This window comes from Geotrypetes seraphini, chromosome 11 (genome assembly GCF_902459505.1).
Source record: "Geotrypetes seraphini chromosome 11, aGeoSer1.1, whole genome shotgun sequence".
NCBI lineage: Eukaryota > Metazoa > Chordata > Amphibia > Gymnophiona > Dermophiidae > Geotrypetes > Geotrypetes seraphini.
The window spans coordinates 90206382-90220975 of record NC_047094.1 but is presented as its reverse complement, the minus strand read 5'-3'; the positions used below and the strand labels follow the sequence as shown (position 1 = coordinate 90220975).

Genomic DNA, 14594 nt, shown 5'->3' with positions numbered 1-14594 from the left:
GCCTGTCAGGGTGGACTTCAATTTCCATAGAGTTATTGTTACAATGTTTGGTTATTAAAATGTCCAACAACAATATATTGATTAGGTAACTGCGAAACTGATTGTGCCAGAAACAATGAACAGACAGAAGAATAAAGGAAAACTGTTCTAAAAATAAGAGATAATGGCCTTCCCCCCCCCCCCCTATAAATGTACACCTACATTTCTAGGATTTGGAATCCATTACTAAGATCTTTATCCACCCAGATAGAAGTTCTCATAGGAAAGCAAAACCATCCTATTAAAGTTGCTTTCTTAATATACCTTTGTCACAATCTGACCTTATTCCTCTGTGCCTATTCTGACTCCTCTTTGCTTCCAGTGCTGGGGCTCAGCTGCCAGTCACTGGTGGGAATGTGTAGCTCCTTTGATAGCTGACTAGCCTCCCTCCTCCTCTCCCAGTCCTGAATCCTACTGCTTGCTCAGCCCCTACAGTCAGACACTTTCAGAAATTTTAAGTCTTGAGAGGTGAGGGAAGAATCCCTTGAAACTAACAGGCGGGCGTGAAACTGGGAAACGCAGAAGAACCATGATCAGATTTTCAATTCTTGGGTTGCTTTTACTTTCACACCTATTAGTCACCTCTTTGGCTCAGGTAAGTTGCTTTCTGTAGCAGTTAATGGTGGGAAGTTCTGCTAGTAAACTTATGAATCTGCTGCTTTCCACTTAAAGGTCTGAATCCCAAATGTACTTTCATTAACTAGTTTGATTTTATTCTGTAAAAATACATGAAATGCAATGGAATAAAAAGCTTAGTTAACTAGATGCTATCTGTATAATTCATGTGTTAGAGCACTACCCTTCCTCAGTGTATGTACATAGCTTTTGTTTTTATAAGCCAAAAAATGAAGGTAAATGGCTTTAGAAAACATTGTTTTATGGTTTATATCTTGGCACGATGAAAAAGGATTCAGTGCTCCTTAACTGCTTTTTCAGCTTAGGGCCACTTTTTGACAAGTTAATTATTGGATTTTAATTTTATTTATTTATTTTTGAGGGGGGGGGGGGTAAGCCTATGAACATTTTAAAATCAGTCTGCTCATGCTTTTGAGAAAGCTACAAATGTGGTTTGTAATTTCCGCAAAAGTCTGGTTGCAAATGTTAGCAAGAGTTGAGCATCAGCTCTCCAGGTCAAGTTCCATGCTAAAGAGGGTCTGCTCCCGTTTATTTTGCTAAAGGCTGGCTGCTGGTCCTGGAATTTATTTCCTGCTGTGAAGTGTGAGCTGATGTGAGGACAGAGGGACAAGTGAACCTTTGTTCTTAGTTTTACAGATTGCTGGATTCAAATAGTCATCAGCAAAACTGAAGTTTTCAAACTTAAATACTCTTAGTATTGGGTAGAACAAGAAATCCCTTTTATCAGATCTACTGTTACTTTTAGGTACAAACCATGGCTTGTGTTTAGGCCAGGAGAAGATGTAATAATTAAAGGGGGGGATGCATACAGAGGACTGACCTTTGGATCTAAGGAATGGATGCAGATAATGAATGCAGAGAAATGTTATCTTGTCCTTAACTGTGTCCTAAGGCCTTACCTGTTTTGTGATTTCTCAGTGATTGTTTTAGACTGGATAGCTTTTCTTTACTATTGTAGCCTCCTGTAATGACTTGTCACTCCTGGTCAAAGATGAGTAACCATGCTAATAATCTTATTCTGTTCTCTTCTGTGTTATGATCATGTTACTTTTCTTTTCTCTCTAGCTCAGAGCTGGACCCCATGGCCCTCTTGGACCTCCAGGACCCCCTGGAGCACCTGGCAAGGATGGCATAGATGTAGGTGGGAGGAATTTGAATGTGGAGGGAGGCGGGAGAAACATTAGGCACCAAGGAGTGGGAAATGGATTGGAGGGGACACCTGGAGCAAACTAAGAGTGAAGAACCCCCATAGAGGTGGAGAGCCCAAGAAAGACAGTTTTGGGTACATCTCTAAATATGTCTTTTTCCAGGAGTAAAATGCAGGAATAAGGCCAGCGGAGGAGAATGCTGACTTTTTTTAAAGAGGAATTTCGGGGGAAATGAAGCAAAGGAAATGCACTATAATGTAGTAACAGCCCTAATGTGCTAAAATAGAATGCTTGCTATTATTGCTTGCAGCCCCTTCCAGCAGCAGAGGAGGGCCTGAGAAGAGACAAATGTTCTCAGTCCTCTGCTGAGCTCAGGTTTCATCTACTGACAGAAATCTTTGTGGTGAACCTGGCTATAAAGGCAATAGTGTTCTGTGCAGAAGACTTCTCTTAATCAGTATTATCCCACCAAAGAGTCTGTGAGAAGACCTTTATTTCCACTTTTCCTTGAAAAAAAAGCAATCCCCAAACTTTCAGGCAGGTTAGGAGGAGCAGGAAAATTGTTTCTTTACAAAAACAAAAATAACATTTCATACAGCTGTGTTTCTATATAATTTGCTGATGCTCAGCCTGATTTTGCCTCCTACCTCTAAAAGGATATTTCCCCTCTGAATCCTCATATTGCTCTGTGCAGATGTATAACAAGCATGCATAAATCTGATATTCACTGCCATTGTCCTAAAAACCTGAAGTATCTGTGGATGTAAAGAACTGGAGCTTTACCTTCAGAATGAAGCCACATGATGAAGCAGCAGCAGCTCAGAAACCTAATCAAAATCTTCAGGGTTTTTTTTTTTTTTCTTTTAATGTGGGACATATCCACGATGAGGGTAGTTCTCTATAAGTCAACTAAGGTTATGGTTGTAGTTACATTTATTTGATATAGCACATTTATTGTGTAATAAACTAATGTCCCATTAAAAACCAGGTGCAATTAGCTCATATATACATGACCCCCTAAATTCTATAAAACTAAAAATTGGGTGTGCAAATTTGGGTGTGCTCAATTTGAGTGCACAATGTAATAGAATAACAAACCAATTAATGCCAATAATTAAGATCTTAAGCCTCCTTTTATGAAGCCATGTTACGTTTTATAATCACCGGCCACGGCGGTTTTAACTCCAGCGCTCATAGGAATTTTATGAGCATTGGAGCTATAACCGCCACAGCTGGTGAAGCCTAACATGGCTTCATAAAAGGAAGGGGGGTTAATGAGCAATTATTGGCACTAATTAATTAAAGTTTGCACATGTAAATTTAGGTGGAAATAAAAAAAAAGTCTTAGAAATGGGAGGGTCATGGGCAGATTTGAGGTGTTGCTTGGATTTATGTATTTAGGCCAGGATTCACTAACCTGCCTGATCAGGCCCAGGTCCAACAAATTCAGGAATCAAAAATATGCAGATGGGGCAATCGGAGGAACGCCCCCCATCTGCCTGCACGGCTTGCTCATGGGCGATCAATGCACATGCGCAGACCACAGCCACGACAATTTTTTTAACTTTAAACTTTTGCAGCCCGTGGGTTTAACCCACTTCAGGTTAAACCCACGGGCTTGCATAGGCAGTTGGGACAGACGTTTTAGGGCAGGCGGGCATGTTTGGGCCCGACTCTCCTGCTTCCATGCAGCAGCCTCTTCCCTCCTTCAGTGCGAGCCTGTGGGTTTAAAGCGGGGCTGCACTGCGTCGTGCAGCCCCACTTTAAACCCGTGGGCTTGCACTGGAGGGAAGGCAGCAGAGCCAGGGGGAGCAGAGAGGACATTGTAAGGACATCATCCAGCATCTCTCCCTCCTTCCCCACCACCCCAGGGTTCACCATCTCTCCCTTTCTTTTCCCAACTACCCTTCTAGCCAGCATCTCTATCCCCCTCCACACTAACCCTTGTGTCCAACTTCTCTCCTTTTCTGTTCCTTCCCTCCCTAAATCCCATTGCCCATCATCTCTCTCCCTCTCCTCTATTTTTAGACCCAGAAATAGGCTTACAGAAAAGCAATCTTCATAAACATTACAATTAAGGAGAGATCAAAGCAGTTTCCCTGCCTTACAGAGTCCAGAGAGAAGCGTGAAGTTCCAGGGAGAGGCAGAGAGAGAAAAGGGGGATGGGGGTGATGGTCTAAGCTTCAGGTTCCCGAGATAGAGCAAGAGGAGCAAGAAGAGGGGTGATGTTGTGAGGGGGCTTTTATAGCTTGGAATCTTATTCTAAATATTGAATCTTGAATTCTATTGAATTAAATATTGAATTCTATTGAACTTCAATAGAATCTATTGAAGTTAAGCATCCCCATCCTTAGCAAACTGTCTGAAACAATGGTTAGTTTTACTGACCAGGCAGGGAAGTGAGGTGTGCTAGACTGGAAAAGAATAGACTGGAGTCAAATGTAATTTCCAGTATGACTCTGACAATAACTGTGCACCTGGATCCATTGTATATCCTAAGCTGCCAATTCTAAGCATCAGACATTAACACATCTTCTTAGCACCTCTTAGCTGCAAGTTCGTTTGTTACCTTTTAAGCATGATTTAATTAGGGCCGTTTGAAACAGTCTGCCTGGATGCTTTCTGTATGTGAATTCTGTGCATGAGCACTTAGGATCTATCTGCATCAATATTCCAGAGTCAGATTGATATAATTTCTCATAGGCCTTTGCTGACATTGGTTAGGGCAACCAAAATGCTAATTGCTAGCAATGCTATGCTGACGGACATGTCAGGCAGGCATTCGGGGCAGACAAGCCCAGGGGTGCAGGACCGCGAGAGCAGGACAGGCAGATCAAAACAAGCAGATCAGGGCTGCAGGAGGCGTTCGGAGCTGCAGGAGATCGGGGCTGACAGGGCAGAGAGCAGGGCTTCAATAGAACAGGAGAGTTGGAAGGACGTTTTCGACTGCTCCCCAGCAGTCGCTTCTTCCGTTGATCGGCCAGCCCTGTCAGATGTGAAATTTTGTGTAGTGAATCGCGTTGCTGTCCAATTTGCATGCACGGATTTGAAGCGGATCACAGGAGAGGTAAGTGAATCAGGCTGGAGGGAAATTTGCTCGTTAAGGGGGTCGCAAACCAATCGGTTTTGCTTACTGATTCTAGCCCTTAGTTATAGAATAAGGGGTATCCGTGCCTAATTCAGGCATGAGGATTTGTGCCATTTTTCATTTGTTGCAAATGGCCACTCCTAAAGTTAGGTATGAATCCTGGGTATAAGCACTATTCTATAAACCACGCCTAACTTTAAGCACCATTTGCAGAACAGTGCTGAGCATTTTTTTTTTTGGGGGGGGGGCGCCAAATCTAGAATTTAGTCCCAGTGAATTTTGTAGCACTAATTGTGTAGTTATCATTATAAATAAGTTCACATTTACCCACATAACTTTAGGTGTGAACAGTTGTGCTAGCTTTATGGCTGGTGTAAATGCTCACCCCCTAAATGCAGCAATTACGTTTAATTGACAGTATTCTAAAAGCTTGGTCCTACCACATGCCCTTTTCCACATTCGTTTCACAATTTAGGTGCAAACATAGGTTTTGAGCATCAGGCCCCTAGCGCTGATGGAGCAGAAGAGCGCTGAACTAGAATTGGCACTAATCTACTCAGAATGCTCGGAGGGTTCTAGTGCAGGAAACTGCTTGTGTACTAGAGATGACCACAAATTGTATTTAAATGTAGTAAGGCAGATGTAAATTAGATCATTTGGTATTCGCTTTCAGTGCTCAGAGAACATCGCACAAGCAAACCCAGCTTGGAGTTGGTGCTGGTGAATTTTAAAAGAAGATATCTTGTGATTTTTCCCTTTAAAATCTTCTGGCTGTCTTTCATTTTAGAAATGGAAGGAAATCCGTGCAAACCTAAGGTCCAATACTGAAAAACAAATGTGTGTGAGTCCAAGCAAACACAAAAGTGAAAGAACAAATTGGCTCCTGTTTTCTGTACTATTAATACTATTATTTATCATTTTTATAGTGCTGAAAGGCATTATCAGCACTGTACATTTAATATTCAATAGATGGTCCCTGCTCAGAAGAGCTTACAATCTAATATGGACAGACAGAACATCTCAGGGTTGGGGAATTTCTAGTAGAAGGAATGATACGATGGGTATAGGTATTTGACTGTGAGTGGGAGTCAAGAGTTGAAAGCAACTTCAAAAAAGTGGACTTTAGCTTGGATTTGAATACTGCTAGAGACTGAGTATGTCGTATTGACTCTGGCAGCCTGTTCCAAGCATACAGCACGGCAAGAAAGAAGAGACTAAATCTGGAGTTGGCAGTGGAGGAAAAGGGCACAGATAAGAGGAACTTACCTGATGAACGGAGTTCACAGGGGGAGGGAGCATAGGGGGGATATAAGTGATGAGAGATATTGAGGGGCTACAGAGTGAATGTACTTGTAAGTCAGAGGAGTTTGAACTGTATTCGGAAATGGATGGGGAGCCAATGAAGTGACTTGAAGAAAGGGGTAATGTTAGTATAGAAATAGACGGCAGATAAGGGCCACGGCCCATCCAGTCTGCCCACCCCAATGACCCTCCCTATCTATCTCTGCGAATAGATCCCACATGTCTATCCCATTTGGCCTTAAAATCTGGCACGCTGCTGGCCTCAATGACCTGAAGTGGAAGACTATAGAAACATATGGCAGCTCTCGTGGAATATGAGTAGTGCAACAGCATTTTGAATGGATTGAAGGAGAGAGAGATGGTTGAGCGGAAGGCCCGAGAGAAGTACATTGCAGTAGTCTAAACAAGAGGTGATGAGAGCATGGATAAGAGTTGGCAGTGTGCTCAGAGAGGTTGGATTTTGGTAATATTATAGAGGAGCAAGCAACAGGTTTAGGTTTTAGTGATTCATTGGATCCGAGCAGAGAAGGAAAGAGAGGAGTCCAAAGATTAATATAAGTCTTTCAAGTGAAAAAAAAAAGTTGAAAAGCTCTCCCTCCATATTTGCAGTTTAGGGATTCACAAATTCGGTTATTTGTGAGTCTCCAAACAAGCAGTCTCTCACCTCCACAGCTTACCTTTAAAGCCCTGGTGGTATAGCAGTGAAGTGGGGAAAAAGTGCTCCTGCCCTGTGCAGATGAACTATCAAAAATGGCTGCCTCAAGTTCCCGCGTCAGTCTCGTGAGTTCCCACAGTCTCACGAGACCGATGTGGGAACTTGAGGCAGCCATTTCTGATAACAGATCTGCACTGGGCAGGAACATAGGAAGATCATTCCTGCCCCCCTTCACTGCTAGATCACCAGGGCTTTAAAGGTACTACTACTACTACTATTAATTATTTCTATAGCGCTACCAGACATATGCAGCACTGTACAGAGCTACAAAGAAGAGAGTCCCTGCTCGAAAGAGCTTACAATCTAAACGGCATACACGATGACATGAATACAGTTAAGGGGAATGGTTAATCTGTTGGCTGGGTTGGTGGGAAGTAGGGGTTACCAGATTTTACGGAAGCAAAATCTGGACCTATGGCCATGCCCCCAGGCCCTCCCAGTTCCGCCTCGTTCTGCCCGAGTCATGCCCCAGCCCTGCCCCCTCCACCTGTTCACTTGTTCGGAGTGGCGTCGGGATGGCATTGGTGCATGTGCAGGTGTGACATGATGATGTCGCCTGCATACATAGATGCCCTCCCGATGCCGCTCCAAGCTGAAAGCTTTTCAAAACCCGGACAAAGTTCCAGGTTTTGAAAAGCCATCCGGACGCCAAGATATGCCCTCTAAATCTAAAAAAGAGAACATGTCCAGGTAAATCCGGACGTCTGGTAACCCTATCGAAGGCTATATCAAAAGGGTGGGTTTTCAGTCTGCTTGTAAATAAGGAAAGGGAAGGGGCTTGGTGGACAAACTCGGGTAATTTATTCTCAAGCATAGGGGACAGCCGGATGAAAGGACCGAAGTCTGGAATTGGCAGTGGAGGAGAAGGGAAAAACAAAAGGAATTGACCCCAAAATATCCACAAAGAAGAAAATCCAGAGAAAACAAAAAAAAACTCTGTGGAGTGACGATGTTCCTAAATGGACTTTTATTTGAAAGTGTCAAAGTTCCAAAGGTACACTAAAATAATCCATAAAATAATTCCATCCACATAAAAGTAAATCATCCACATAAGAGCCTTAAAGGACCTAGTCCGCTAGGGATACAGGACCCAACACGGTCCGCGTTTCGACAAAAAGTCTTCTTCAGGGGTCCCTGGGGGTCCTATAAAGGTGAGTACGTGGGAAACAATTGTGTGGTGAGCCGGAAGTGAGACACTGCTTGCATTTGCAAATGCATTTGTCTCACTTCCGGCTCACCACACAATTTTAGTGTACCAGTGGAGGAGAAGGGTACAGCTATGAGTAGCATATCTGAGGAATGGCGTTCTCTAGGAGGTGTATAAGGAGAGAGAAGAGAGGAGAGCTATTGAGGGGCAGCAAAATGAACACACTTGTAGATTAGCAATAGGAGCTTGAATGTGAAGGTGGATAGGGAGCCAGTGAAGTGATTTAAGGAACGGGGGGTGACATGGGGGCCCTAAAGTTATTCATCTATTTTTAATATTCCTGAGGGAACTGTGCCCCTAACCCACATGAATATGGAGACCTGTATTTTAAAGGTGCAGAAGAGCAGCATTGATGTGTTCTTCACTTTCAAGTTTGCCTGGCACATGCTCACAAGGGCTACACTTACTGGGAAACTCATCTGTGCATGCACCAAGCATGTTCCCCTTTGCTTTCTCTTATACAGTGCACATATAATTAATGCCATTAGCTTTGAGCATTAGAGCATGTTTCTGTGCTGTTCCAGCAGTATGGAGCTGGTGCTGTTGGATTCATTGTTGGGCTTTGAGCATTAGGGTCATAGAATAGCGCCTAAGTAACTGCAGTTTAGTGCCAATTCATACCTAATTAAGCAATTAATTTGTATGTAACTAACTGGTTATTTTATTTTAGGGAGAACCCGGTCCTCCTGGCTTACCTGGCACTCCTGTAAGTATTTATCAATTTATCTGCAGACCAATGGTAAGGTGGTAGGATGGGTTTCCACTGTGGATGGAGTCAAGTCAGAGTTTGGCCCGTTTGTACTTATACCTTTGTAATCTGTAGATGTAGTTGAGTAGATTCAGCCTGGCGCTGGTAGCGTCAAGCAAGATAAAACCCTGCTAGCAATTCATTCGTACTCGCCTGTCCTTTTTCAGAGTTTTCACTTGGAACATTGAGGGATTTTGTCATTCTGTCGGCTGAACTGCAGATGGATCTGTACATATCCGAGAATGCTCTAGGGCAGGCTTGTCCAAGTTCAGGCCTTGAGGGCTGCAAACAGACTAGGTCTTCAGGGTGTCCCTAGTGAATATGCATGGGGAAGATTTGCATGCCCACCATACCCATTGTATGCAGATCTCCCTCATGCATATTCATTAGGGACACCCTGAAAACTTGGTCTATTTGTAACCATGAGGAGTGAACTTGGACAAGCGAGCCTGCTGAAGGGCCTTAGACTTAAATCCTAATCCTCAAGGGCTATTAACTTATTTTAAGAAACTGGAAAAATGGGGATAGATTGAACTACTCATTCTGGTGGAAATCTCTATGTTATACCTTTAAAATGGAACATTGCATGGCCATACAACAGGGACAGTATAAAAATTTTATGAATGTTTGGGAGCCATTGGCTAAATTTTGTAAAGAAGAATAACAGTTTATTTCATAGACAGGTAAACATACACATCCGGGGAGGGGAGGGAAGGAAGTACAATTGAAATTTGATTTAGGGATTTTATGAATTGTTCATTAAGGTCTTACTTTAATTGTATATCAAGTGGGAGAGTAGGGATAATAATAATTGTTGATGTCTGAAAGTTTCATTGTGCTTGCTTTTGAATATCTATATTTGTGAATCATTTTGTTGCACAATTGTAGTTGAAAAACTTAAAGAAATTTAAAAAAATTAAAAAAAATAGCTCAGGTTTTCAGCATACCTCTAATGAATATGTGGGAAGAGAGTCCTTGACTCTTGTGCCCGCTGTATAATTATTCTTTTTGTTTTTTTCGAATTTAGGGACCCAAAGGTTCCAAAGGGAAACCGGGGGAGGTGGGGAAGGCAGGCCTGTCTGGACTTCCCGGTATTGATGTAAGTGTACAATATGTCTTCAAAAGTGACAATGAGGTGAGATGAGGTAAATGCTGAAGCTACCACAAATGACGCTCTAAGGCCCCGATGCTCAAAAGGTTTCCTTGCAAGTAAGACTGGTTTTTACCAGTCTTAACTTGCAAGGAAACTCTCCTGCTGATGCTCAAAAGGGTTCTCGGTGATTGCTACTGATCCTAGTAACAGCCACCAAGAACACATTGCTTGAGGCTCAGTATTTAAATGAGCTCTGCTAGAGATGCTCAAAAAGAAATGCCCCTCCCCCTCACATACCCACACATACACTTTTAGGATTGCTAATTTTAGGCAGCTCTGGAGCTGCCGGTAACTGCTGTGTGTTTGTGCACTCACACATCACACGCACAGCATCTGCGCCCCTTAAAAAATCAAAACAAAAAATACCCATCACCATACTCCTGTCCTAGCTGATTCAATGATGTGGCATATAAATCTAAGGATTGGATTGGGGGAAATAAACCAGAGTTCCAGAAAATGTCACAGATGTATATAGTCATGTAAAAAGGGTTTCACTTACAAATTATTCTTAGGCTGTTAAGGAATTAGTGATATTTCTTTAAAGAAATGAAAATAGTACTTCAATATTTTTAATTAAGAAGAATCCTTAAGATCCTCAAACATTTCATATTCATAAGAGAATGAAGAGATGCATGTTGCTTTTGATTTAAGTTTCCCCATCTGCCTGAATTAGATGCATTTTTGCCTTTTTGATGAATTTGCTTTGGTCCTTTCTCTCCTGTCTCCTTGAAGCTTGCCAGGGACTTTCCAGCTTCCTCCCTAGCTTTGTGTGGTGCCCTTATTAAAAGACTATGGGCTAGATGCACTAAAGTAGCAGATCATCTAGCGGTCGTCGCTAAACTGGTTTGATTGGTAACTAATTGAATTTGCCAACCCGATGAACAAAATAGCTCACCACATGGTTTTCAATGTGTTTGTACATCCTCCGATTCTGGCATGCAAATGAGGCCATTAATATTAAAACCAACCATCCGATCGTTGACCTAACATTGATGCCAGAATTGGATCAGTACTACCTACCCGAAAAAAATGACAGGTCTACCTGGTTTTTTTCATTTTTTTTCTATGGGCACAGATGTTATATTGCCCATAAAAAAGAAATGCCATGCTGTGCCGGCCTCACTCCCCCAACTCAACAACCCACCCCAGAATCAAAATAGAGGCAGGAGGGATGCCCACTTCCTCCTGTCGCTGTGAAACCCCCCCCCCCCCAGCGCCAGCCAAACCGCTTCCCCCACATCAATAAAAATTGGTAGGAGGGATGCCCACTTCCTACTGACACCCCCCTCCAGGACCCCCCGAACTGAGCCCTCCCCCACTCCCTTTCCTATTAAAAAAATTGGCAAGAGAGATGACCATTTCATCCTGCTACCGGATGCCCCCCACAATCCCTGAACCTCCCCCATACCTGGTTACGAAGTTGACAGCAGGTTGATCAGACTGGATTACAGTGAACTTCTGCGCAAATCATTTGCATGCAAACTTGTTGGAACATCGATCGCTGTTCCAGAATTGGGCCAAATAATCAGCCCACAGCGACCCGCATGATCTTAATGACTGTGTTTTGTGCATCTATCTCTTTAGAGTTGCTTCACCTCCAACTCATGCCCCAAAGAATGCAGTAATTCTCTCATATCTTCTCTTTGTCACACTGAAACCTGAAATGCCTTAATGATTCTGCATGTTTCAGGGTTTCCAGCTGAATGAAATCTGGCTCTCTGATTTCTAATTCTGCTGCTTCTGCTTTTCTTTTTGGTAGGGTCTGACTGGTCCTGATGGTACGCTTGGTCCTGATGGGCCTTCAGGACAGAGGGTAAGTCCAGAAGCACACAGCTGTGCTTTGCTTAACAAGTTGGGATTCTTTTCATTAGTTCAGACCTTCACAAGAATTAGGAGCTAGTTTAATGACTTTGTATTACTTTGTTGAGTATATAACTTGTTCTTTAGAAGGTTTTTAATTGGGCCCTCACTAATGAGAAACTCTTATTCTGTCATATTGTCTGGATTTTCAGCTGATTAAATATTACTGTCTTGCAAGGGACAAAAGCTGTCATAGGAGTAAAGCTGCTCTGCTACTAGAAGAAGATGGTGATAAGGGGCACATCCCCTCTCCCACCCACCCCTAGCTCATTTCTTTACTTGTGTTCTTCATTTCTTACCAATTATTCTAATTAGGACAACAGGAGAACTCTTTATATTTCATTACCTGCAAAGAATCAAACACTAAAGTATACAATATAACCCTAAGACTATCTAAGAAAGAAACACTAAATAAAGCATATAATAAAAGCCTAAGGGCTAGATTCACTAAGCAAACTGATCGTGTACCGATCGGTTTGCGACCCCTTTGCAACCAGATTTCCCTCCAGCCCAATTCACTAACCTTGAGGCTAGACTAGCAGACTTGGAGGAGTTGAGGGAGACAGAGAAGTACATATAGGAGACCTACTGCTTGAGTACCTGATTGTAAAAACCGCTTAGATAACCTTGATAGGCAATATATAAAATCCTAATTTTTTTTTTTTACAGGGTTTTTGTAGAGAAATCCCATCTCTACTTTGGTAGCCCCTATGCTGCCTTGGAAGGAGAGCATCACCCTGGTGAAGTAGGAAATAATCCTTTAGCTAGGGCCTGCCCACCAGGGGATGCAATATCCTCTCGCACCAAGGATGTGTCTCCAGGGGCTTTTGCCCAAGAGGGAAGGGTTAGGACAGCTATTGTAGTTGGTGATTCGATCATTAGGCATGTAGATAGCTGGATGGCTGGTGTGCGTCAGGATCACCTGATCACTTGCCTGCCTCGTGCAGGGGTGGCAGACCTCACACGTCACATAGATAGGATTTTAAATAGTGCTGGGGAGGAGCCAGCTGTCTTGGTATACGTAGGTACTAATGACATAGGAAAATGTGGAAGGGAGGTTCTGGAAGCCAAATTTAGACTCTTAGGTAGAAAGCTGAAATCCATATCCTCCAGGGTAGCATTTTCAGAAATGTTCCCAGTTCCACACGCAGGACCCAAGAGACAGGCAGAATTCTGAAGTCTCAATGCGTGTTTGAGATGATGGTGCAGGGATGAGGGATTTAGATTTGTTAGAAACTGGGCAACCTTCTGGCAAAGGAGGAGCTTATTCCAAAAGGATGAACTCAAGTTTCAAGTTTATTGAAATTTTGATTTAAACGCAATATCAAGTATTTTCAATGCGTATAACAATAATAATTTGGGGGGAGACAAATAAAACAGTTTAAAACCATATACATACAATTTTATCCATAGTTACATTAAAAATATGTAAAGAATTAGAGGTTAAATTACATTTGATTTAAAATAAACAATTAAAATAGAATAACAATTAGGGAAGAACAATTTTTATGAAGACTTAGTCTAAGAGTAATTGTTAAGGTGAGACCTGATCTAAAAGTAAATAGGAGAATCAAAAGGATTGTCTGATCTAAGATTCATAAGCATCTTTATAAAGAAAGCTTTTTAGATTACTTTTAAATTTTTCTAAGGAGGTTTCAGCCCGCAAATAGATTGAAAGTTTGTTCCAAAGCTGAGGTCCGAAAATAGAAAAAGTTGTGGTTCTTCTGGTGCCAATTATTTTCAATGATGGAATGGTCAACAAATACTGATCTGTTGATCTAAGAGATCTAACTGGGGAGAAGGGTATTAAATATCGATATAAGAATATTGGAGTATTAGTTTTCTGAATTTTGAACGTTAACAATGCAAATTTATATGTTGTTCTATGTGAAATAGGTAGCCAGTGCGCTTCTTGCAAAAGAGGAGTGACGTGATGGAACCAGGCTACTGGCACTCCTCATTTAAAGAAGAGATAGAGCAGCTTGTAAGCTGAGATGGTTCAGTGATATTTAGGGGGTCCCAGTAGAGAGGTTTCAATAATGGTGAAAGAAAGCCAGGAGGGTTTAAGAGGAAGGCAGAGTAAAAGACTCAAATTTTCCCTGTCTTCTTAGCAGCCTTTAGTTTCAAGGAAAAAACACAATTTGAAGTGTCTGTACATAAATGCTAGAAACTCACCATAAATTGGAGAGAAAAATTATCTTCTTCTGTGATACTGACGTAATATATAATAACAATAATCACAGTTTTAATTTTAAAAACATTTCAAAATTATTAGTGAAAAACTCAGACCCTGAACCCGTGAATAATAGTGTAATCACACCACCTGAGGTTCAATAGGGGACCATCATAGTTTTTCACTGTCCCCACATACCATCCATACTTTGTAACAAAATAAATACACCAGGTACTTATCTGAATCGGATGGACTATCGATATTATAGAACCGCCAAGGAATGTGATGTGCCAAGTGCAATAAAATAACAATAAAGTTGATTGAAGAAAAATTGACTCTAATAACCCTGTCCTCCCGACTCGAGTTTCAAGTCTTCTTCAGGGAAGGACACTAGTAATCCAAAACACAAATATAACTATTAGAGAAAATCCTATCTAAATATGAACAAAACCCACTATCCGTGTGATTATTGTTATTATATATTACATAAATGCTAGAAGCCTAACAAATAAAATAGGAAAGCTA

At 41.9% G+C, this 14594-nt stretch overlaps 1 protein-coding gene across 1 annotated transcript in view; it reads left to right on the top strand.

Annotated features, from left to right (window-relative positions):
* Positions 1-396: 396 nt before the first annotated feature.
* Positions 397-14594, top strand: part of COL9A3 (collagen type IX alpha 3 chain) — a 248740-nt gene continuing 234542 nt past the window's right edge. Inside the window, exons 1-5 of the mRNA XM_033962849.1 lie at positions 397-634; positions 1741-1812; positions 8806-8841; positions 9911-9982; positions 11796-11849. Of these exons, the coding sequence (XP_033818740.1) occupies positions 569-634; positions 1741-1812; positions 8806-8841; positions 9911-9982; positions 11796-11849 (300 nt within the window). The 5' untranslated portion in view covers positions 397-568. The remainder of the gene's footprint in view (positions 635-1740; positions 1813-8805; positions 8842-9910; positions 9983-11795; positions 11850-14594) is intronic.